The sequence below is a fragment of the Rhineura floridana genome, chromosome 3 (assembly GCF_030035675.1).
Source record: "Rhineura floridana isolate rRhiFlo1 chromosome 3, rRhiFlo1.hap2, whole genome shotgun sequence".
Classification (NCBI taxonomy): Eukaryota; Metazoa; Chordata; class Lepidosauria; order Squamata; family Rhineuridae; genus Rhineura; species Rhineura floridana.
The window spans coordinates 204003305-204029670 of record NC_084482.1 but is presented as its reverse complement, the minus strand read 5'-3'; the positions used below and the strand labels follow the sequence as shown (position 1 = coordinate 204029670).

At 44.1% G+C, this 26366-nt stretch overlaps 1 protein-coding gene across 3 annotated transcripts; it reads right to left on the bottom strand.

The window, feature by feature from the left end:
- Positions 1-9277: 9277 nt before the first annotated feature.
- LOC133381227 (zinc finger protein 436-like) lies at positions 9278-24491 on the bottom strand. 3 transcript variants are annotated; one of them, XM_061620020.1, is made up of 5 exons: positions 24369-24491; positions 23040-23125; positions 21527-22430; positions 18920-19049; positions 9278-15564 (listed from the first exon to the last, which is right to left on the bottom strand). In XM_061620020.1, exons 3-5 carry the CDS (start codon positions 22325-22327, stop codon positions 14330-14332), a joined length of 2166 nt encoding a protein of 721 aa, XP_061476004.1. In that variant the 5' UTR covers positions 22328-22430; positions 23040-23125; positions 24369-24491; the 3' UTR covers positions 9278-14329. The 3 variants fall into 3 exon arrangements, with proteins under 3 accessions (XP_061476004.1, XP_061476007.1, XP_061476006.1); XM_061620023.1 differs by having other exon boundaries at positions 9278-15561; XM_061620022.1 differs by lacking the exon at positions 23040-23125.
- Positions 24492-26366: the final 1875 nt, after the last annotated feature.

Genomic DNA, 26366 nt, shown 5'->3' with positions numbered 1-26366 from the left:
AGATGTCAGTATCGTTTACAGCCATAAAGTTAACCACATCCTGTTTTTCCACTGGTCAGATCGCAATGTCTTGAGAGATAGTGTACTGAGAACAGCAGCGTGGTTTGCCAACGTATGCTGTTCATTCAGTCCACCCCACATCTCCCCCTTTTTTATTTTTTAGCAAAAAGTAATTACTACGTAATGGTCGCGGAGCAACAGGTGTACACGTCTGGAAAAGGTATTGTAAAAAACAGCATAAGCCTATACTTAAAATGAGTAAAAGAATAGCATATCTAAGAATCTGACTTAGCCATCCAGTGGGCAGCCAACTCCAAAGCCACTGCCACCAAGTTGTAGGGGCGTCCTGCAAAATGTTATTAGCTAGATCCTTCAAGTTTTTTACCTGTGTTCTGATTTCAAAACTGTTGTCAGTTAAATTAAAACAGCACATATTCTTTATAGTTTCGCACCCCAACTGATGTTGTAATAGCAGGTAATCTATAGCTGCACGATTATCCAAGATAGCTTGTCTTAATATACCCTGCTCTTCATTTAACAAAGCAATGGCTCGAGAGGTGGCATTTATCATCTTAACATAATTACAGGCTAATTTATGTAATTGATTGCTGTTACTTACTGCCAATGCAGGAAGTCCAACAAGGGAGATGGCTAGTGATACACTTTCTGCTTTATTAAGCAATTCCACCTTGTCATTACAATCAGCCGGCATGGCAACAGCTTCTCTTTTCCTACGTTGGGCTAGCAACTCCCTTTTATGAAGGAAAATGGGAACCAGTCGACTCAGGCAACAGATGGTATCAGAAATATTAGCGGGAACATAATTAAAAGTGGTTTCTCCACATGTCCAAAACCATCCACCTGGTAAAGGAATGTGTCCGTACATACTGGATATGTTAATGTGCTGTGTACAATTCCATGTGGGTCTCCCAACCTTTAGACATCCCTTCTGCACCTTATGTCGACTACAATTAACCATCCGAGCACACGTATTATTAATGGAATTTGCAACATGTGATGTAAATAATTGAAAAGCATTAACAGGCAGCTGGAAGGTTGGAGTTCCCCAATTCGAAACAGTATGATATTTAATCTCTGAAGTATTCATGAACCGCCCAAGTCCTGTAATGTTCCCAATATCCCCAGGTGCTTTGCATACGGGTATTAAACATGTTCCCAACATACCCATTTCCTGTACATGTTCAGTCATGCAAAAGTCACTCACATTTGTCATTCTTGCTAACTGAACCCAGATATTGTGTTGAAACCGCATCCCCAACTCCTGCCCCAACCTGTCAGCCCCGGCGCTTCCTAAAATCCAACAAATGCAAAGTACAAAAATAGAATTTGTATTTAAAGACGCAATTAAAGCAAGAATGGTATTCTCAGTTGTCTTGTCCACCCCGGCTTGTTCCATTGCTTTTTCTGCTTGTGTTGCTAAGTTCTTTATTTGGCCCCAAGTCACGGGAGGTTGCGGAACATTCCGACCACGCTTCCTGGAAGACATCCCAGTATCCTGAAGTTGCAGAGAAAAATTAGGGATGGGATTCTTAAGATTATCGTGCCAGGACATCGTCTTTCCAGGGCCGGATACACCTAGCAGGTACCCACACAGGACCGTCAGGCGTAGACACAGCCGCGTAACCTCGACCCCACGTTATAAGCGGAACTGGGCCTTTCCACTCTGGATTTGGTAGTTGCCGAAACTGCACCCGCGGGGCAGGTAGAGACTCCGACTGCTGAAAATGCCACTGCGCTCGAGTAGAAAAGGAAAAATGAGTATTGGGAGATTGAGACAAATTTAAATGATTAATGGTAAACAACACTTGTGCCAGCCACTCCTCTTTGGTGGCCATTAATGGTAAACAACACTTGTGCCAGCCACTCCTCTTTGGTGGCCAATCCCAGTGGTACTCCTCCTTTTTGTTTTTGTTTAAGCAAATGCTCTTTAAGGGTACGATTGGTACGTTCGACGACAGCTTGACCTGTAGAATTATAAGGAATACCAAACAAATGTGTAATGGACCACTTAGTGCAAAACTGTGCAAATTGCTGTGAAACATATGCAGGACCATTATCAGTTTTTATCGTCTGAGGTTGGCCCATGATGGCAATAGAACGAATGACATGATTAATAACATTCTTAGTTTTTTCCCCTTTCTGAGGAGTTACCCATATGTATCCGGAATATGTATCTACTGTAACATGCAAATACTTCCATGGGGAGAAAGTAGGAAAATGTGTAACATCCATTTGCCACAACTGGTTAACTATGAGACCTCGTGGGTTCACTCCTGGTTCTGGGGATAGAGTTAACTGTGTGCATTGGGGACATTGTTGAATAATGGCAGAGGCTTCCTGGGCAGTAAGATGGAATTGCTTCTGGAGTGCTTTAGCATTTTGATGATGAAGGGCATGACTTTCTATGGGTGTGCAAAGGAGGGCACGAAGAGCCTGATCAGCATATTGATTACCTTCTGTTAACAATCCTGGGAAAGGTTGATGACTGCGAATATGAAATATAGCAAATCGACAAGACCGAGTATGTATGAGTTTTTGAAGTGTAAGCATAAGAGCAAGTAGATTAGTGTCCAGCATGGGAGAGACATAACTACCGGGTAATGCAAGTACAACATTCTTAACATAAAGACTATCGGTAATAATGTTAACCTCCTGATCTGCAAAAGTCAACAGCGCCATACTAACAGCGGCCAACTCAGATCTCTGAGCGGAAGTTTGGGGTAAGGTGAAAATTGTCTTCCAAACCCCCTGCTCGTGCCATGCAACAACCCCTCTAGTTGGACTGCCATCAGTATAGACCGTGACCGCAGGTAAGGGTTGTAAACTGATTACAGATTGAAACTGGATAGGAATTTTTTGTGTAATTTGAAGCCGTGGATCTGATGAGGAACGACATGAAATTGTGCCCAAATAAGAGACTAAAGCCCATTGAAGGTCATCAGAAAGCGCAACAGCATTTTCCCATGTGTAAAGTTTAAGAGGCAACGAAATTTCAACCGGATCGATACCTAATAATTGCCTTGATCGTAATCGTGCTTTTTGGATTATTTCTGCTGCTTGCATTGGCAAAGTTGTGATAGATGACTTTGGTGTATGGGCTAAGTAAAGCCACTCTATTATATGTGTAGCATTGGAGCCTGACTCCTGAGTGAGTGCAGCAAAAAGTTGGCTTCCATCAAATAAAACAAATAAAATCAGTGGTTTATTCAATATTTGTCGATCCACCCAAATAGCTTTTAACGTTGTAGAAACTAATTCTAGGGATTGCCTTGCCTGTTCCGTTAAAGTAATAATATCTGCAGGTTGACGTCCTTGTTTTAAACATTCAAATAAAGGCCCCATGTCTTGAGTGGTAAGTTTACAATATGGTCGAATCCAATTAATAGAACCCAAGAATTGTTGTAGTTCTACATAAGTTGGCTTCATTGACAAAGTAAGACAGGGCAATACAGGAGTGGAGTAGGATTGCATTAATTTATGTCCTAAATACAGAAATGGTTCTTTGAGTTGTACCTTTTCAGGGGCAATCTGCAACCCTGACTGTGACAAATGATCAGTAAGGTGTTGTTGCCACATAGATGGGAGGGTTCTCCCAGCCACCAAGATGTCATCCATATAATGGTAGACCAATAATGTAGGGTATTGAGCCCGAAAGGGTCGCAGGGCCATGTCTACAAACTGTTGACATAGGGTTGGACTATTTAACATGCCCTGAGGTAGCACTTTCCATTGATATCGTTGCGCAGGGCCAGAGTTATTATATACGGGAACAGTAAACGCAAATTTCGGTGCGTCTTGCGCTTGTAACGGTATTGTGAAAAAGCAATCTTTCAGGTCTATAATAGCTAAGGAATAGTCATATGGAATTAAATTTGGATTAGGCGTCCCACATTGTAGCGGACCCATGGGCACAATTAATTTATTTATTTCTCGTAAATCATGTAAGAGCCTCCACTTTCCAGATTTCTTTTTAATCACAAACACTGGGGTGTTATAAGGGCTATTACTTTCTGCTATATGATCAGCTTCCAGTTGCTCCTTTACCAGTTGGTGCAGAGCTTCTAATTTTTCTTTGGGTAAGGGCCATTGTTCTACCCAAATGGGTATGTCTGTCTTCCATTGTAAAGGAAGAGCTGCCTTTTGTTGGCTAATCATTAATAACAATGGTGGTCTGGAATTGCTCCAGTAAATCCCTTCCCCACAGATTTACTGAAATGTCCAAAATACAAGGGCGAATGTGGGCTATACGATCACCATCAAGAGCAACAACTTGTATCCAATCCTTACTCCGTTTTGAATCCTGAGCTCCGCCCACTCCCCACACAGAAGGGGCCACTTCTACTGGCCAAGAGGATGGCCAGTTATGTTCAGCAATTACTGTGACATCTGCCCCAGAATCTATAATACCTTCAAAAATAACATTGTTTAAACAATACTTACGAACCGGTTTCTCCCTGGTCACTTCTGCCAGTACTGCAGCTACCTGTGGATGGAAAGGATTACCTGAAATACTCACACTCGGCGATTTCGTCCTTGTAGATCCGAATCCACCAGTACGTTTTTGGGAGGAAGTGTTCGATGTGAAAAGACGATATGGCAATAACAATAGTTGCGCAAAAGAATCTCCCTTCTTCAACTGAAGGGGAAGGTGACTCCAATACTGAATATAAATAATTCCCTGATAATCAGAATCAATAACACCAGGTACCACCATTATATTATTCTTGGAAGCAGAGGATCGCGGTAGTACAAGGCCTACGGTGCCTTCTGGTAAAGGGCCAGTGAGTGTGGTAGGCATTAAAAGAACTGCTCCAGGCAAAGGAACATCTTTTGACTCTGCATGTATTAAATCAATTCCAGCGCTTCCTTGAGTAGCAGGGGTGGGTACACTTCCTTGAGATTCGGGGCTGGAAGCCTGCCCCAAGTTCAGTTTCCCTCAATAGGACGGGAAGACACATTGGTATTGGTAGTGGGAGCTGAACGACACTGATTAGCCCAATGATAACCCTTTTTACATTTCGGACAGATTTTCTTTGGCCGGTTTGTAACAGTGCCCCCACCTTTAAATGCTCCTCCGCCAGGAGCCCGACATTCCCTTCTGAAATGACCAGGCTTTTGACAATTAAAACAATTGCCTGTAGGTTTGTTACCCTGTCTTAATGCCCCAGCTAACAATGTCATGGCATGAACATGTGTACCTACCTCTGCACAAGCTTGAATCATGTCTCCCAATTCATATTGCGGTCTATGAATAATGTTTTTCAAAATCTTTTTACAGTCTGTGTTAGAATTCTCGTAAGCTAATTTTAACAATAATTCCCCTTGTGCCTGAGGGTTATCAACCTGCCGTGTCAGAGCCTCTTTCAAACGGTCAACAAACTGAAAATAGGGCTCTGTTGCTTGCTGCCGTACATTCGTAAAAGAACGTAAGGGTTCTTTCCCAGCAGGCACCTTTTTAAATGCTTTCTGTATACACTCAGCAGTTCGATGAAATGCGGCTTCAGGCAATACCCCTTGTTGTGCTATGGTAGCAAAATTACCTGACCCATAAATTTGCTCGGGAATGATATTAGCATCCCCAGCTGCTATAGCAGCATGTCTAAATTCTTGGTCCCAAACTACATATTGCGAAGGAGTCAAAATCATCCTAAAGAGATCCTTCCAATCTTGAGGGATCATGTTATATCCAGTAGCTACTCCTTCCAACATCCCTTGTACATAATTAGCCGTAATCCCATATTCTCTTACTGCCTTATTTATTTCTCTAATAACAGAAAACGGAAGAGCTGTCCAAGTTGCTATGCGATTATTAGCATTATTAGGATCTGGCTGATATGTAACGGGAAAAGCTGAAATTGTACCCTCCCAGTCTCCCATTTCTTCCATAGATAATAATCCTGAGGCTGCAGCCTGAGCTATGGCTGCTTTAACCTTCCCAGTAACCTGTTCTTGTTGGACTGGAGGGCTATATGGAGGAGCATTTACAAATTTCTCAATATCCTTTTCAGGTGTAGGTAAAGAAAGTTGGGGATAAAGAGGAGTTTTCTGGTCAGAATTGGCAAACAGCGATGTCTCTTTTATCCCTAAATGACTAATGGCCTCAGCACACTTTTGCCATAATAAGAGATGGTGAATAGGTGCTCTTGGTTCTTCATGTAATTTTCTCCCTATCTTTATCCAATCTGACTGACGTAGTGATCCTTGCTCTGGATACCATGGACATTGACATTGAATTGTTTTTAACAATGATTCAATGTGAGAACGACTTATAAAAGCTGAGGTATCCTGTTTTAAAATTTTTTGTAGCTCTTGTGCATGAACCTTCTGCTGAGCTGACAATTCCCCCCCCATACTCACGAATGGGAGCTGTACGCTGAGGTGCACCGTTGGCTGATCCTGCCAGTGGGTACGAGGGTGTTTGTTCTGAATCACGTCGGGGTCACCAGATGTAGATATCACGACACAGTGAGACACGGTGAGACCAGAGTTCAATTTCGGAGCCCCCCTCGTAATTCTCGTCTCCGCTTTTATTTTACCTCCGCTTGGAGGCGTGGATTATTTTCTCTCCATAAACAGCCTATGACCTTTAACTATTGTATAACATCACGTACATACATAGTACAACAGCATTATCTACGTGGCAATATGCAGGCAGTTATTTAACCACTACAGATGTCAGTATCGTTTACAGCCATAAAGTTAACCACATCCTGTTTTTCCACTGGTCAGATCGCAATGTCTTGAGAGATAGTGTACTGAGAACAGCAGCGTGGTTTGCCAACGTATGCTGTTCATTCAGTCCACCCCACACCCAATACTTGCTTTTTGTAAAAGCAATGCTAATCCCATATGTTGCTTATCACTTGAGGTTGCATTTCTGCCCCTGTTTGAGTAGGACCCACTGAATACACTGGGACTTGCTTCTGAATAAATAAACCTAGGATTGCACTATAAATATCTTTACAGTTTGTGTAAATAATAAATATATTTGATAGTCATGCTTATATAAGTATTTCTTCATTTATCATATTTTTGGTTTTTGCTTATGAATCCTGACTGGTTGTGGGATGCTGATTTTTCTGTCTTACTCACAGGAATCTTGTTGTGGTTGGTATGGTATTACATTTAGGAAAGTGATACTGCCTTTTGTGTTTTTTTTTTCCTATTTGCATTTCACTTATCTTTAACCTCACTCCGTTACAGCCATAGAAGCAACAGCAGCATATGCAAGATAATTAACTCCCATTAGTGATAAGAGCAAGAATTTATAATTATTATTTCAATTAAAACAAGAGGCTTATCAATACTTTGAAGAGGACCAGATATTTATTTTCTTTCTGAGCCCAGGACTGGGTCTTTCATGATGCCCGGTGGGGGGGGGGGAGCAGGAGAGTAGTCGATAAGACAGACATCCTGGCATTGGTAATCTAATTAGCAAGGTATGTGTGGGGTTGTTGCACACTTCCAGGCCCAGTTTCATTTTGAGTATGGAGGTGGAACCTGTGTAGATGTGGTTGAGAAATTTTGAGTTAAGCAAAGCTCTGCTTTTATAAAACCTAAGAAACATACAGATACTTTGAATGTCTGAATGCCTGCACCAGTAGAATACTGGAGGAACTTGTAAAACTTGCTGCAACAGTATTTAGAACTGAGCATGTAGTGTGAAAGACTCCTTTTCCTAACATTTTGGCTTCTCGCTTTTCTCCACCCACCACATCTTTGAAATATATTGTATATGGTTAACCGTACTGCTGCCCTGACTTACTTTATGTTTGTTGCTATTTTGTGTTTTTATTATGTTTTTATATTGATTGTGTATTTTTATTGTTTTTATTATATTTGTAAGCTGTGCTGAGCTCTGTTTTTAACAGCAGAAGGGCAGGGTATAAATCCTCTTAATCAATCAATAAATACTCCATAGTGTTGGAAACTAGAGTCTAGGCATTTAAGGCTGAAAATGTTGCTTTTAAAAAAAAGATTTCTCTCATCTTTCCCCAGTTTTTGGTGGTAATTCCTAGGCACAAAAACAAAACAACTGGACAATCCAAATATTAATATGCAAATAATTTGCATAATATGCAAATTAGCCTGTCCGGATTTGTGGAACTGGAATATGGCAACCCTATGCGCGATGCCTGAAAACTGCCATAAAAGAGGAACAAGCGCCGTATGAGTGGGGCTTTAGTCGAATTGCGTCTAATTGAGACCGCCGCATTAGCGAAGTGCCGTAAAGCGGAGCCCTACTGTATTAGCCCTCATGCAGCCCACTACTCAGGGCAGGGGCACATCTTTTTTGTGGTGAAGGCGATCTCCCTAAAGAGTGCCATGGAATGCAAAGAAGCAAACTTTGGTCCAAAAACTCTGGTTCATGTTCTAAGCAGGTCTTGGTGTCTTTCGTAAGGGCAGAAATGTCTCAGTCTGCCTGTATTCTGGAATGTGGGGAGCAGAAGCCATACATGTGAAGCAAATTTAAAACACGGAGCTTCCCCCAAAGAATCCTAGGACGTGCAGTTTACCCCTCACAGAGCTAGAATTCCCAGTATCCTTAACAAACTACAGCTCCCAGGATTCTTTGGGAAAGTCATGCAAGTTAAAAGTATGGGGTGTGCGCAGTCCTCAGTTGAGCTAAGACAATGCACCAGCGCGAAGATGCAGGATTTTGGTTCTGCTTACAATCAGCAGTTCTTTGTGACTTTTCATGGACTTCAGATGTACCTGACAATGCTCGAGATACAGTTAGGGTTGCCAGGTCAGAAACATCCCAAACCCTGAGATTACAGGGGTGGGCCCTAGTAATGTCACAGGGCAGGGCCCTAGTGATGTCATTAAGCATGATATGTTAAGCATCAACCACAGTTACTCACACACCCCTCTCTGTCCTCCATCCTGGAAAGCAAGAGCCATGATCAGAGTTCAAGGCTACATTGCAGCCAAGCAAAAACTCTCAAGGAGGGTGCAAAGCAGAGCCAGTGAGGGGCATGGCTTGGGGATAAGAGGTGGGGCTGAGGAAGGGGTGGGGCCCGGGAGAGAGTCGCAAGGGCCAGATATAGGCCAGGAAGCCCCTCTTTTGGTCATGTAGGGGAAGGTGATCCTAGCCTATGCTCTTATTTTTTAACTATGTTCTCTACCACAACCTACAGGTTAAGAATTTACCTGTTTTGTGGATGGTTAAGAAAAATATGTAAAGCAAGCAACACAAGGATCTAGTGAAAGTATTTTTTTAATGTACCTTCACCTTGACATGCATGAATCTCTGTTCTTCTCTCCCCTTCCCTCTCCCCAAAAATCCACAATGACACAATACTGCACATTGCCTTTTCACAAACACTTTTATCATTGTTGCTTCCCCACGGATGCTTTGACGTTTCGCAAGATCAGCTCTGGCATTTTAGGCTTTCTTCAAAATTCAAGCACTTGCACACTGGGCTCTGTATCTGCTTTAGGTTGTTTTGAAAGACAGCAACACTCTACAACAGGGCGTCCAAATTCTAAGGTCACGTCCACACCATGCACTTAAAAACACATGGTTTCCCCCAAAGAATCCTGGGAATTGTAGTGTACCCCTCTTAGAGGTACAATCCCCAGGATTCTTTGGGGGGAAGCCATGTGCTTTAAATGTACTGTATGCTATTCATATGATGAAAACTTTTTGTTTTTGCTGGCTATGACGGAAGCAAAGAGATCAGTTTTAAGGAGCTGCCGCCAAGGCCAGAAGTCTTATTCCAGTCCCCTGCCTCCAACTTTCCCACGCTTTGCTCACTCCATTTGTTGAGTCTATAATTCTGTTCATAAGGACTAGAAACCAGTTGTTGTTTTTTTAAAAAAGAAAGCTAATTTCTATACCAAGTTCCAAATATTTCTTTGGCACAACTGCAGACAGTTCAGAGCCCTTTTACATCAGCAGTCACATCTCACATATTCATTTCCTGTGATACAGCAGTCTGGACTCGTCATAAAACCCCCACCCCTGGCAATCAGATCATTCAAAAGTACAGCTGCAACATAAAACTATATTTGAAAAAGCTCATAAGGACATAAGAGGAACCCTGCTGGATCAGATTTAAGATCTCTCCACAGATCCTTTTTATTGAGCATTCATCATGATTTGCGCTCATGATATTGGGGCAGTGATTCTGCTTTCAATGCCGCTTGTGCCTGCAAAAGTTTGAGGGGCAGACATATTGCTCGGTTTCCATTCAGTGCACGTCCCGACACTTCCTGCTGGAATCCTGTAACTTTTTACTCCACAAACGCCCTGGTTATGCATTTTTTTGGTCCCGTTTTTGTTGTCCTAAAGAGCCACAGCGTCCCTCCAGATGGCAATAATGTAGAAACCCTGGGGAAACATTAAAGCACACCCAAGAAAGTAGGACGGTGTATGGACGGTGCAGTATAAATCCAGCCCTAATGCACTATTGTTGCTTCAGTGACATGTTGCAGAATGCACCTGGAAACACACACACACACCCCAACCTGGAGGGACCCTAACTCCAGTTTCCTGTTTCCCACAGCGGCCAATCAGATGCCTCCAAGTAAAGCCTGAAGGCAATAGCTGCCATTGGGGCCAGCCTTCCCCAACCTAATGCCCTCCAGATCTTTTTGGATTGCAAACCACATCAGCCCCAGTCAATAGAGCAGGCTGGCTGGGGCTGAAGGAAGCTATAGCCCAAAACATCTGGAAGGTGGCCAGCTGGGGAAGGCTGGGTTAGATACTGTCATTAGGGTAGATCTAACCATGGAATCGTAGAGTTGGAAGGGGCCTATAAGGCCATCACATCCAACCTTCTGCTCAATGCAGGCATTCAACTTAAAGCATACCCGGCAGGTGGCTGTCCAGCTCCCTCTTGAAGGCCTTCAGTGCTGGAGAGCCCACCATCTCCCTAGGTCATTGGTTCCATTTTTGTACCGCTGTAGCAGCTAGGAAGTTTTTCCTGATGTTCAGCCAAAATCTGGTTTCCTGTAACTTGAGCCCATTACTCCGTGTTCTGCACTCTGGGATGATCGAGAAGAGATCCCGGCCCTCCTCTGTGTGACAGCCTTTCATGTACTTGAAGAGTGCTATCATATCTCCCTTCAGTCTTCTCTTCTCCAGGAAACTGGCTGGCAGATTTGAGTTGGATAAAAGCAAGTCATGTTTTCCCCCCACACAAAAATGATAATAGCTCGGGCCCCAGCATCACTCTCCATTTAAAGCATCAGCATACAGTCATGGCTTCCCCCAAAGAATCCCGGGAGATGTCGTTTGTGAAGGGTGCCAAGTTGTCAGGAGACCCCCTACCCCCTTCACAGAGCTACAATTCCCCAAGTGGCTTAACAATGGACCAATCCCTCTTCCCAGGGACACTGCAAAGAGCACCTGCTTTGCATGCAGGTCCTAAATTCAATCCCTAGCATTGCCAGGGAAGGCTGGGAATGTGCCCTGCCCGACACCCTGCAGAGCTGCTGCCTGTCAGTGCAGACAATCCTGAGTTAGATGGACCAATGATCTAATTTGGTAGAAGGCCGCTTCCAATAATTCAGGGATGGGGAACCTGTAGCCCTCCAGATATTGCTGGACCACATCTGCCCCACCTGTCAGCATCTCAGGGACCACAGGAGTTTTATTTATTTATTTATTTATTTAATTATACTTGTATAGCGCCCTATAGCCGAAGCTCTCTGGGCGGTTTACAGTAACTAAAAACATTAGAACAAATACAATTTAAAACAGATCTTATAAAAACAATTAAAAAATTTAAACAGTATAAAACACATGCTAAAATGCCTGGGAGAAGAGGAAAGTCTTGACCTGGCGCCGAAAAGATAACAGTGTTGGCGCCAGGAGCACCTCGTCAGAGAGATCATTCCATAATTGAGTTGTAGTCGAGAAGTATCTGGAGAATCACAGGTTCCTCCCTGCCCCCCCCGCATGGCATAATTAATGCATGGGATTCCCTTCCACAAGGTGTACTGGTGTTCACTGGCTTCTTAAAGTAGAGCAGTGTGACACAGCGGTGAGATTAGAGTGTCTGGCTAGGACTGGAGCGCCCCGAGTTCAAAGCTGCAGTCAAAGCCATGAAGCTCTCACCGGGTGAGCCTTGGGCTGGTCGCTATCTCTTTCAGCCTGAGCTACCTCACAGGGTTGTTGTGAAGATAAAATAGGCGGGGGAGAGTATATGTATCACCTTGAGCCTCCGGGAAAGGTAGAATGATGTACATGAAAAATAAATAAAGATGGCTTTGAACGGGGACTGGACAAATTCATGAAGGAAAGCATAGGAACACAGGGAACTGCCTTCTACAGAGTCAGACCATTGGTCAATCTAGTTCGGTATTGTCCACACTGACTGGCAGCGGCTCTCTAGGGTTTCAGGCAGGGCTGTTCCCCAGCCCTCCCTGGAAACTTTGGGGACTGAACCAGAGACCTGCTGCATGCAAGGCAGATACTCTGCCACTTAGCTACAGCCCTCAGTGGCTATCACTCAAGACGGGTTTATGGAACCTACATGCCTAGAGGCAGTCTACCTCCACATACCAGCTGCCAGTGATGAGCAATGGGGAGAGGGCTCTTGCTTCCTGTGGTATCCAGTAATGGAGGCAAGAGTAAAAGACAAAGGGATTTATGTGTATAAATACAAAGGAAACAGCAATAACATGACTTAAGCAGTTCAGCCTAGGCCTAAGCCCATTTGCTGCCCCCTCCAATGTTGTCAGACTACAACTCCCATCATCCTTAGCCATATTGGCTGGGGCTGATGGGAGCTGTAGCCCAATACATCTTCACAGTGCCAGTCTGGGAACAGTGGGGAAACCTCTGACCCTCCAGATGTTGTGGGGACTCCCAACTACCATCAGCCTCAGCTAGCACAGCCAGTATCCAGGAATGATGGGAGTTGCTTTATTTTAATGTATTTACTTTAGTTACCTTTGTACTTGGGTACTAAGCCTAGATTATTTCATAGTAACACTGAATTTACTCTGTGTTTTATTAAACTGCTCATTTGGCCATATTTGAATTTATTGATATGTGTTATAACACTGCGGTTCCCACACTTTTGTTCCCACGGACCACTTGACAATTACTGAGGGTTTTCGAGGACCACTTAATGGTTTTTTCTGCCTGTTGTAGCAATTGCAGTGTGCTGGTGCTAGGTGCTGTATGATTTTTAACTGTAATGTTATTGCTTCTTTTATTTCTTACATTGGATTTTATTGTATTAGCATTTGCATTCCATGGAATTCAAGCTATAGTATAATAAAATATGAGGAAAGGTTGAAGGAACTTGGCATGTTCAGTCTGGTGAAGAGAAGGCTGAGGGGCGACATGATTGCACTCTTTAAGTACCTGAAGGGCTGTCACATAGAGGAGGGTACAGATTTGTTCTCTGCTGCCCCAGAGGGTAGGACTAGGTCTAATGGTTTTAAGTTGCAGGAGCGTAGATTCAGATTGGACATTAGAAGGAACTTCTTGACAGTAAGGGCAGTTCGGCAATGGAACCGACTGCCTAGGGAGGTGGTGGGATCCCCTTCGCTGGATGTCTTCAAGCAGAGGCTGGACAGCTATCTGCGGGAGATGCTCTAGCTGTGGATTTCCTGCTGTGAGCAGGGGGTTGGACTCGATGGCCTACAAGGCCCCTTCCAACTCTATGATTCTATGATTCTAAAATACAATATCAGGAAAAATGAAGCAATATAAGCTTGCAGACCGCTGGTGGTCCATGAACCAGAAGTGGGGAACCCATGTTATTAAAGATGCGAAGGCCCAGGGGGAAAAAAACGGAAAAAATTGGAAGAAAATACCAGACAAAACAGGATTTTTTCCTAGCCTTTCATATCTCTACTTATAACAAATTGGCAGCTTTTAAAAAAAATTATGTATCTCGATAACAAGTTAATGTTCATGGTAAGCTGTTTTGGATGCAGTCTCCTGCGGGAAAGCAGTCTCCAAAGAAACTAAACTAAGCTGTGGGAAACAGGATGCTGGTGTCAGCAGACCTTCCATCTGATCCACCAGGGCTCTCCTTATGTCCTTAGATGGTTTTTGATCCCTGCAAGCTTCACTGCTGAACGATATGAAAAGAACCTTATCAAGAAGGTCTCTCCATCTACACTGAGACTTGACCATGGCCTGACGACCTCCCACACTATTATGCCACAAATAAACACACACACACTTCTCCTGACTTTCCTCTTTGCCGTTCAATAATGGCAGGAAATGCCAAGAGACTGGAGCATCTCTAAAAGGAGACTTGTGACCTTATTTATTTTTCAGCTATTTGCTCCTCCACTGATGCCTAGTGAGGTGGCATTCCCCACCCTCTGAGAAAATCTACGCTTTCTCTTTCAGATGTGTCCTCTCGTGCACAAGGAGATTTGGCTTCTGAGTGAAGCCCTTCCCACATTCCAAGCACTTGTACGGTTTCTCCCCAGTGTGGATTCTTTCGTGCTTAAGAAGGTTAGAGCGGTGGCTAAAGCTTTTCCCACAGCCTGAGCAATGATACGGTTTCTCCCTCGTGTGGGTCCTCTGGTGTACAACAAAAGCTGACTTGTCCCTGAAACTTTTAGGACAGTCAGGGCACTGGAAGGGCTTCTCTCCTGTGTGGATCTTCTCATGCTGTACCAGGCCGGCGTTCTGTGAAAAACATTTCCCACACTCCAAGCACTTATACGGTTTCTCTCCTGTGTGGGCTCGCTTGTGTTTCATAAGGGATGACCCATCGCCAAAGCTCTTTCCACATTCTGTGCACTTGTATGGCTTCTCTCCTGTGTGAATCCTTTCATGCGCAAGGAGGTTTGTGCGATGGCGGAAGCTTTTCCCACAACCTGAACATGGGTATGGTTTTTCCTCTGTGTGGATCCTCCTGTGCACAAGGAAAGCTGACTTGTTCCTGAAGCTTTTGGTGCAGTCAGGGCACTCGTGCGGTTTCTCACCTGTGTGGATTCTTTGATGTCGAATAAGGTCGAATCTCTGCCTGAAGCTTTTCCCACAGTCTGGGCAATGATAGGGCTTCTCTCCCGTGTGTATTCTCTGATGAGCCACAAGTCCAGTTCGCCTGCTAAAGCTTTGTCCACAGTCAGGGCAATCAAATGGCTTCTCTTGCGTGTGAGTTCTTTCGTGAGCTGTAAGATGTGATCGCTGATTGAAGTTTTTCCCACAGTCTAGGCAATTAAAGGGCTTTTCCCCAGTGTGGATCCTCTGATGTGCAACCAAGACATTCCTCCTGCAGAAGCTCTTCCCACAGTCTGGGCACATGTAAGGTTTCTCTCCTGAATGCATTCTCTGATGTTCAGTGAGCTCTGCTTTACATCGAAAGGATTTTCCACACTCAGTACATATCTCGCCTTTGAGAATTCTTTGCTGGATTGGCATTGCAGGGAGCTGAAAATGAATGGATTCGCCTTCTTCATTATGGGGGCAAGCTTCCTGCTGGTTTTCAGAAGTTTCTCCCCAGTCAGGGTATCGTGAAATGGTCTGTTCTGTTCTCCCTGGCAGCATCCAACGTACTTCACCTTCAGAATTGACCAGCATATTCTTCTCCTTCCAAAATGTCCTCTCGCCACCTGCTGGAATAAAGAGACAATCTTTACAGTGGGGGATTTCTCTTTATCAAAGAGAAAGGGGGGCTTGTGTTAAATTATACAGCACTGAAAAGGTTTGAGACTAGATTACTTGAAGACTTGCCTACATACCTGTGTGAACCTACCCAGACCCTAAGAGAAGCATCCGATATCCTACTTTCTAGGCTGTTTATGGTATCAGTTAGATTTGTGGCACTAGAGGCAGGGCCTTAACCGTGAGGGCCTCTTACTTGCAGAACTCCCTCCTTAGGAGACATACAGCTGGGACCATCAGTTCTGGCATTTAAAAAAGGCCTATCCATTTTAAACAGCTCTTATTCAAGATGCTTTCATTTGGTGGTATTAGGTATTGTTCTGCTGGTTTTAAATTGTTCTTAATGCTTTTTTAATTTTAGAGAGTTGCTTAGCTGGACTTTCTTTGAGGCTTTGTAAATGAGTGCTTTAAATAATTGTGTTTTAAAATTTTTATGCAAGCTGCCTTGGGAGAGTTTTTTGGCTTACAAATATCTGAACAATAAAATGAAGTAGAGACGTATCTGCCTAAACAGCTAACAGCCTGGTGAATCTGCCTTAAACCAAACCAGACATTGATCCATCTCATCCTATATTGTCCTGTTTGACCAGTAAAGATGCTCCAGGACCCTGGCAGAGCATTTCCTTACTAATGAGAAGACATCTAAGACAGCTTCCTATCTTTGCCTACATTTATTTTATTTATTTATTATGTATTTATTTATTAAATGTATATCCCGCCCTTCCACCCAGTAGGAGCCCAGGGCAGCGAACAAAAAAACTAAAAACACTCTAAAACGTCATAAAAAGGGACTTCCGGGAAGGGTGACTTAGCCTGTGCCTGCTTTTGAGACGGGCTCCTGCCTCAAAAGAAGCTTATTCAGATATATCAGTCAGTTTTTTCTTTTTTTTTTGACTGATTAAACTTCTCCCGGGTAGGGAGAAACGAAGAGATTAACCTCAAAGCCTATTTTTGTTGGGACGACCAGATCTCATTAATTTATGGGACGAGGTCCAGCCGACGAAGGTGGGACGGATTTTCAACAGCAAGCTCTATCTGTTAAAGCGAACGTTCATCTTATCTTCTAAGAGAGAACGCACTAACAGGCAAGCACCCTTCTTTCTATATTTTTCTTTTACTTGACTTAAATTGTTGCTGTTTAAAAGAGATTTGCCAGATTGATCGGTTTTTGACATCTCACTGGGGAGCCGTAACTTCTCTCTGCTACGCACTAATTAATAGCTTATCTCTGTTTTTGTTGCAAAAAGCTGTCCTGGATTTGCATTCTAAAGATACACACAGAAGAGGGATTTCTATTCCAGATTTTTATTTTGAAAAATATTATACTGTTTTGAGACTACTCTCTTTTTGGTCTATTTTATTTTGACGAATCTGTTTCTTGACGACTGCCATTAATTGCTTCGATCCTGGGAACTGCATTTTGTTTACTTAACTATTGGAGAGATAAGGCTGTCTGCTCTGTTTATACTGTGATGTCACCAAGTTTGGAGTATTAACCCAATTGTTGCTGAAATAAGAAGTGGTTTTCCTATATTTTTCTTTTAAAATGGCAATTAAGAAAGTGGCTGAGAATCTGGAAATAACTATGTTTCAGAGAATAATGAATGAGATTGAGATAACGAAAATTGAATTGAGTAAAATGAAGCAGGAGATTAAAGATATAAGGGTCCCTGTGAGAGAGGTGACCCTGGAAGGGGTCCCTGTGAGAGAGGAGACCCCGGAGATTGGAATAGGGGTCCCTGTGAGAGAGGAGACCCTGGAGACTGGAATAGGGGTCCCTGTGAGAGAGGAGATCCCGGAGATTGGAATAAACGTGGAACAGGAACAAGATTTGGAGTCTATGGACTTTAGAAATAAAATCTATTGTTTGGAACTCAATGTTATCTCTGAAGAAATTAATGAAGATTCTAGAGATAAAGTTATCAATGGCATGGATTATCTTCTGGACTGGAATGATGTGATGGAGCCCAATATAGAGAAAATCTATGGAATTAACTGCAGCCATGTGACAATGGAAAAACTTTTAAGAGATGACCCAGTGTATTTTGAAAAAAAGAACAGAGATATGATTTTACAGCAGTATTTCAGCAACTTATTCAGAATGGATGGCAAGAAAATATTTGGGATAGAGGTAATTCCCATCAGACTCTTATTATATGACTATGGCTTTGACAGCAAGATTATTATGGAATACTGATAATGGAAGATTGGATATTGAAATTACTGGACTTAACAAGACTACTGAAGATGGAAGATGGAAAATGGAACTAATAGAGATAATAGAACAATGGCTACTGAAATTACTGAACCTAACAGATTCTGATGTGATGGATTAATTGAAATGTTTATTTTGACTATGGTTATGACAATAAGATTATCATAATTAGTAATGAGATGGATTAATCGATATGCTTATCTGGAAAAAAAAATTGATAGATATATTTCTTAAAGAATTGAAACCTCTCTTTGACTTTTTGTGGAAAGAATAAAGTAATGTTTATGAGATTTGATGATTAAGTAAGATAACTACTGGAGGAAAGTGATTTTATAATATGACTTAAGAGACAGGATTGCTATATATTATAGACTTATAACTGATTTGATCTTTGACAAATGGGAAGTCAATATTTTACTCTTTATTTTTTATTTTTGTTTTTTTTTTTTTCTTCTTTTCTTTTTTTCTTTTTGTTTAACTATTTTTGATTTTGTTTTTTGTCTTTGAATGTTTTATGATTTTGTCTTGTATGTTTTATGAAAATCTGAATAAAAATTATTGAAAAAAAAAAAAAAATAAAACGTCATAAAAACAGACTTTAAAATACATTAAAACAAAACATCTTTAAAAACATGTTAAAACTAAACACCTTTAAAAACATCTATTTTAAAAAAGCTACACATCTTAAAAAGCAATTCCAGCACAGATGCAGACTGGGATAAGGTCTCTACTTAAAAGGCTTGTTGAAAGAGGAAGGTCTTCAGTAGGCACCAAAAAGATAACAGAGGTGGTGCCTGTCTAATATTTAAGGGGAAGGAATTCCAAAGTGTCGGTGCCACTATCCTAAAGGTCCACTTCCTATATTGTGCAGAACGGACCTCCTGATAAGATGGTATCTGCAGGAAGCCCTCACCTGCAGAGCACAGTGATCAGCTGGGTTTATAAGGGATAAGACGATCTTTCAGATATCCTGGTCCCAAGCTGTATAGGGCTTTGTACACCAAAACCAGAACCTTGAACTTGGCCTGGTAGCCAACAGGCAGCTATAACCCTGAAAGGGGATTCACGTCATCCAGCCAAGGACTCCTTACCTAGCAAAGGGACATCGGCAGCCGTGTCCTCCTGCTTGACCTCTCTGAAGAGCGGCCACTCACCAGAGTCCGACAGATCCCCACCTGCCTCGGGGGAATCACCAGCTTCCTCCTTGAATGTCCACAGGGCCTGAAGCAGCAGAAAGAACAAGACAAAGATATGGATGAGAAATGCCGGGAATTCGACCCTTTCTGCCTAAACCCTCACACTGCACTGTGGAATACAGGAAGCTGCCTCAGACCGAGTCAGACCACCGATCCATCGAGCTCAGTATTGTCAACATTGGCTGGCGGCAGCTCTCCAAGGTCTCAGGCAGAGGTCCTACCAGGGGCCACCTGCGGCCCTCAAAGGCCTCTCTATTTGGCCTTTGTAATATTTCCTGGGCCACACCCCTGCCCTGCCCCAAACCCTCCCTCCCGGAGTGCTTTTGCCTGGCTGGAAGTGTCGAACTCTGATAATAAGAACATGAGAACATAAGATAAGCCCTATTGGATCAGGTCAGTGGCCCACTTAGCAGGGCTGTGGAGTTGGTACGCCAAACCTTCGACTCCAATTCCGACTCCTCTATTTTTCTACTGTCTGACTCCGACTCCACCCAAAATTATTTCCAACTCCACAGCCCTGGAAAGGGCTGTAAATGTCTTTTTAAATTGGAAGCTCTCATAGTAGCATTTTTATCGCTGCCTGAATATGCGCTGATCTTGGCATCACAGCATTTGTCTTCATCTGGGTCCTGTGTCACACACTGACACACAAAATGTTTTCCATCTTGAGTTATGGCGAAATGCTCAACTACAGCTGACTTCATGGGAAGCTTCTTTGACATTTTGAATTTATATTTTAAAAAATTGTCAATTAAAATTTATTCTGAAGCCGGAGTCGGTACATTTCTACCGACTCCGACTCCACCCAAAATTGCTTCCGACTCTGACTCCAGAGCCCTGCCACCTAGTCCAGTCCAGCATCTTGTTCTCACCATTATCCTGGGCAATCGGCCAGTACACTTTTAATTATTCTTATTCAGGACTCCGATGAATCAGTTACCTTGAGTGTGGCCAAATATTTAAATCAAGCAATGATGATCAGAAAGGACATGCTGGGTCCGAAGGCCTGTTTATATGCTACCTGAAGTCATCTGACGGTTTACAGCTTATAATTACTTTGTATTGTAAGTACTGTAAGCCAGTGCACTGTAAGAGATTTTGAAAGTGTACAACAATTGTAAAATGTATTTGTCTGTGTATTTGTATCTTGCTGTGAGTGCCTGCAGTGGTATGGTCTGTTGACTATGCAATAAAGGCTATTGATTGGTTCTCACCATGGCCAACCAGTTGCCCATGGGACTCCTGCAAGCAGGACCTGAGCACAAGAGCACTCTCTCCTCCTGCAGTTTCCAGCAACTGGTATTCAGAAGCATCTACTGCCTCTGACTGTGGAGGCCAAGCACAGCCGTCATGGATAGCAGCCTTTGATAGCCTTCTCCTCCATGAATTTGTCTAATCCTCTTTTAAAGCCCTCCGATGCCTCTGCCTAGACGGAGAGATTTGGGAGTGCAGAAAACTCTGGCTTTTGCGTGGCTGCCGCATAGCCCCCCAAACACAAAGATAAGAGGTGCATCCGCTGCTCTGCTCCCTTTGCCCTCTGGCCCCGCCCACCACTGGCATCTGGCCCCCCGAAGGCTGCTCATGAAGGAATGTGGCCCCCTGGGCTGGAACAGCTTCCCTACCGCTGCTCTGCCTGGAGATGCCGGGGATTGAACCTGGGACCTTCCTCATTCAAGGAACTTAACTCTACCACTGAACTATGTCTCCACCCTCAAAAAAACTAGGAACATCAGCAGTTGCCTTATAAAACAGGGATGGGGAACATCTGAGGCCCTCCAGAGGTTGCCGGACTCCAGTGCCCATCACCCCTAGGCAGCACTTCCAATGGTCAGGGAAGATGGGGAGTTGGAGTCTAGCAACCTCTGGAGGGCCACAGGTTGCCTGGCCTTGCATTACACTGAATCAGACCATCTATCTCAGTATTGGCTACACTGACTGGCAGTGCCTCTCCAGGGTCTTAGGGAGAGGGCTGTTCCCCCCCCCCGGTCCCACCTGGAGATGCCGAGGATTGAACCTGGGACCTTCTGCATGCAAGGCAGATGCTCTACCCCTGAGTTACCTTTGAAGATGGGTGGAGGATTAAACGACTTAAGTCGGGACAGGAGGCAGCAGCCCATCTCCTGCATCTGCAGAGGCTCCCTGTTCAGTTTCAAGAGCGTTTCAAGATGTCAGATAGAAAAACTCGCACAAAGCCCTCAATGGCCAAAGCCCAGCATAGGCTGCCTTCTCAGCAGGGCAGGCTGGTCCACTAGGGCAAATGGGGCACTGCCCCAACAGCACTGTTGTCTGTCCCCAGCAACTGGCACTCCAAGGTACACAGCCTCTGAACCTGGAGGTTCTACTGACCTGCATGAATTTGCCAGCTCCTATTTTTAAAACCATCTCTAAGGCAGCAGTCAATCTAACCAATGCACGGGCATACAAACAGGAGAAGCTACCACTGACGGTTAGGCCTCCAGGCTCCCTTTCATACTGTCTTTTGTCCCTCCCCCCCCCGCTCACCTGTCGTTCCGGTAGCTCGTTCTCTTCCTGCCTCTCCAGGAAATCCTCTGCCAGGCCGACTGCCTGAAAGCAAGTCTCCGGCCTACCTTCTCCGACCCGGCCTTGCATCTCCTGGGGCAGGATGGCCAAGAACTGCTCCAGGATCACCAGCTCCAGGATCTGCTCCTTGGTGTGCCTCTCCGGCTTCAGCCACCGATGGCAGAGCTTCCAGAGCATCTCCCAAACCTCCCGGGGGCCCTCAGCCTCCTGGTAGCGGAACTGCCGGAAGCAGAGCCGCTCCACTTCCGGGGTGGTGGCCGCCTCGTCTGGGATCTCCTCCTTCACTTCCCCGAAATCCGCCTTGTCCGTGGCCAAAATGCTGCGGGCAGGCTGGTGGCTTTCTCTGTCGGGGCCAGGCAAGACTTGGGCCGCCTGGTCTCGCCCAGGCTGCAGCCTCCCATCCAATTCCCCTTCCAAGGGAGCCAAATCAGCCTGAGGATCGATGTCTCTCGGGCCGTCCCTCCCCAGCTGCATGTTTCCTGGTTCAGGCTGAGCAGACCGCACGCCCTTTAGGAATCTCTGCCACTGAGCTTCCCAGCACTCCTGAGGCCCTCCCTCGGGTTCCCGCTTAATATGGTCCAGTGCAGTTTCTTCCCAGAATCTGTCCATGTTCGCCAAGCGGATAGCCAGAGGGCCTTTCACTGCAGCTTTGCCTGGGTCAGATTCCGACATGTCCTCCGCTGCCTCAGTCTTCACTCCGTCCTCTGGCACGGAATCCAGCTGGACAGCCCAGGCGGCTACAGATCTGCGCTCTGCTGCCATCGCCACCCCAAGGCTTGGTGGTCGTCAGTCCCACGTCGTTAGCCAATGTTTCTCAGCAATGTCAAACTGCTGGGTCCACAACTGTTTACAGGGCATGGTGCTCCTGCAAGAACCAAAGAGAAGGCATGGGAGCTGCAACAAAATGTCGCAGATTCAAGTCCTCCTGTTCAGGATGCCCCATTCCATAACTGCCCTCCTGTTTTCCATCCCACCCTCACCAATCAGTGGGTCAGCATTCCATGCCCACTGAACATGCTCAGTCTTTGCTGAGCTTTATGAGAATGTCCCCCCAGCCCACCCCATGCCTTAGATTTCTTTTCTCGATTTTTTGGGTACTTTTTGCAAACCTTGCGGTTCTCCCCAGATTGCTGACACCACTTTCCTTTTTGGCACTCAAAGAATTGAGTTTGCAGTTAGTTATTTACAGCAGGCAGATGAGATGGCTCAAGTTTCTACGCAGAACACGCCACAATCTTCCAGCAAGAACGAGAAGATATGACTCAGCTGTTCCTCCATTCCTAATGTTCTCCACTGTGTTTTGTCTCTCCCCTCAGGGTTGCCAAATGACCAGGAAAAAGACAGCCTGGCCTGCTCTTTTGCCTAGAAGAGAACTCTGGCGGCAGCTAGCTTATTGTTCTTTTAGCACCAAATGCCTTTTAAAAAACAAAAACCCTGAGATTTTGCTATACAATGTTAACAGAGAGGGCCATACCTTAGCAGTTATCTGTTTTGCATGCAGAAGGTCTCTGGTTCAATCCCCAGTGGCATCTCCAGGTAGGACTGGGAGAGACTTCCAGCCTGAAAAATTGGACAGATGCTGCTAGTTGGTGCTGACATTACTGAACTGGATGTACTAGTGTTCTGACTTGGTATAAGGCAGCTTCCTATGTTCCTCTTGACTGTTTTATGCTGCTTTTCTGATTCTGTGGGGTTTTTTTAGCCACCCTAAGGATTTTAATTGTTTTATTCTCTTTGGAAACCCACCCTGGGGATACAATTGAAGGGCAACAGGATGCCTAATAAATGTAACAATAAATTAAAAAGATGCCCTTCCGCAGCACTACCCCGGCAACCAGTATTCAGTGGCACAGTGCAGGGCTGGGCTGGCTTCAGGCTTGTGGGATCTACTCTGTTTTCCCCTAGAGTCCAGAGGTTCACCAGCAGGAGCGAAGTGCAAAACAGCACCTTAGAAAATGGGACAAACCTACACTTAATTAGAAACCAGTCACCTTTGAGTATGTTGCATACATTCCATATATTTAAAGCACACATTTAAAGCATGTGACTTCCCCCAAAGAATCCTGGGAACTGTAGCTTGTTAAGGGTGCTGAGAATTGTAGCTCTGTGTGGGATAAACTACAGTTCCCAGGATTTTTTTTTTTTCAAGGATGGGATGAAATGTACTTTAAATGTATGGTGTATACACATTCTATATCTTAGCCCAGGAATTTCTTTTCAATACAAAAACTTAGTCACAGTCCTTTCACACAAGAATCAGTTCCTGATTTTGCCATAAGCTTTCAGAAGCTTTTTATTTCTTTTAGGGGAGGGCAGAGAAATGTTGCTGTTGTTAATTAACTGAGACTCAGAGATCTTTAGAGACCCTTCCTCCTACTGCAAATCACCCAGATCCTGACCTACCTTCTGCTCACTGCTGACATACCACCCCTGACCATGGAGGCAACATATAGCCATAACTAATAGCCACTGATAAGACTTATTATCCTCCTCTATACTTTTTTTAAAAAAAGATGAGGATTAGACAAATTCACAGAGGATGTGTGTCTCGAAAGCTAAAGCTCATATTAGCCAAATGGAACCTCCATGTTCAGAGGCAGTCTACCTGTGAAAGTAAGCTACTGGAGACAGAGAACAGCAGGCGTAAGCTGCCTTTTTGTTTCTGCCTGTGAGCATCCGAGAGACATTTGACTGCCCACTCTTGGAAACAGGCTGCTAGAATGGACCTGTGGTCTCGTGCAACGGGGCTTTTTCTTATATTCCTAAAGGAAAGCTCCTTCCTGTTGCTGCCTTTTTAACTTACCTGACTCCCTCCCAGACGGTGCAAAGATCTTTCTCTAGCCTCGAATACTGCATCTGGTTACACTACTTTGGAGCAAAGAAAAGCATTACAGATTCATCGATAGAAAAAAAGGAAGGGCCTTCATTACTCATATCCTTTACTTCCGAAATGCCGCTCTAGGAATCCTGCCTCTCTCAGCTTAACCCTTTGTGACAACTAGAGCACATATACTAGATATACCTATCTAAGCACATACAAAGGAATTCAGGGAGGGGCTGCAGTAGCTCCTTTGTATGCAAAAGGTCCCAGGTTCAAATCTCCCATTGAAAGATGATGGGAAGGACTTTTCTCCGCTTGAGCCCCTGCAGAGCTGCTGCTAGTCAGAGTGGATAAACAAATACACTAGTAGAAGGCGGATTCCATCTGGCTGGCTATCTCTGCTTATAGAAAAGAAAGTTAGGGCTCTATTCAGTGTTCATCCTCTACAGATTAAACAGTAGACCCATTTAAATTGACTAACAGGCTCACTCATTTCAAAGGGTCTACTCTAAGTAGCAGACCTGAATTTACAAGATCTGAACAGGATGGTTCATGACAGATGCTGTTGGAGGTCGCTGATTCATAGGGTCACCATAATTGACTTGAAGGCACATAACAACAAAACGCTAAGTAGAAACTAGTTGGATACATCCCAATGTATTTTAAAATTTTTAATCTTTTAATGTGTTTAAATTGTTAATATGTGTTTATTGTATTTTGATGTTAGTCTTGTGCACCGCCCAGAGAGCTTCGGCTATGGGGCGGTATATAAGTTTAATAAATAAATAAATGTGAAATAGGGATGCTCCTGTTGCAAATTTTGTCTCTGCCATGATAAACTCACGGGGTGGTCTGACTCTCAGCCTCAGTTGGCTATTATATTTTATCAATGTTATTATTTTTCTGCTATCAGTCCATACAGCACTTTGTTTTTGTTATGTGCCTTCAAGGCGATTACAACTTATGGCGACCCTATGAATCAGCTACCTGCAGTAGCATCTGTCGTGAACCGCCCTGTTCAGATCTTCTAAGTTCAGGTCTGTGGCTTCTTTTATGGAATCAATCCATCTCTTGTTTGGCCTTCCTCTTTTTCTACTCCCTTCTGTTTTCCCCAGCATTATTGTCTTTTGTAGACAGCTGGTATAGCACAGTGGGGAGGAGAGCCTGGCTGGGAGTCCAGAGTCTGTGAGTTCAAATCCCCGCTCGTGTCTCCTGGGTGTCAAGGGGCAGCTAAAGATCACCCCACAGTGAATGGCTCAGGGGTTACGTGCCCTGCCACGTGTAGCCGTGGACAAGCTGCATAGTCCCAAGGAGCCCAATTACCCCCCAGCTGGCAGTTGCGGACAAGGAAGGGGCTGGTTTGTGCAGCTGTGGTAGGCTGAGCAGGCCCTAGCCAGCTGGGGAGGACTAGTCTCAGAGGGAGCCAATGGTAAACCCCCTCTAGATACCGCTTACCATGAAAACTCTATTCATAGGATGGCCATAAGTCTGGATCGACTTGAAGGCAGTCCATTTCCATTTCATTGTCTTTTCTAGTGAATCATGTCTTCTCATTATGTGTCCAAAGTATGATAACCTCAGTTTCATCATTTTAGCTTCTAGTGACAGTTCTGGTTTAATTTGTTCTAACACCCAGTTATTTGTCTTTTTCGCAGTCCATGGTATGCACAAAGCTCTCCTCCAACACCACATTTCAAATCAGTTGATATTTCTCTTATCTGCTTTTTTAACTGTCCAACTTTCACATCCATACATAGAGATTGGGAATACCATGGTCTGAATGATCCTGACTTTAGTGTTCAGTGATACACCTTTGCATTTGAGGACCTTTTCTAGTTCTCTCACAGCTGCCCTCCCCAGTCCTAGCCTTCTTCTGATTTCTTGACTATTGTCTCCATTTTGGTTAATGACTGTGCCGAGGAATTGATAATCCTTGACAAGTTCAATGTTCTCATTGTCAACTTTAAAGTTACATAAATC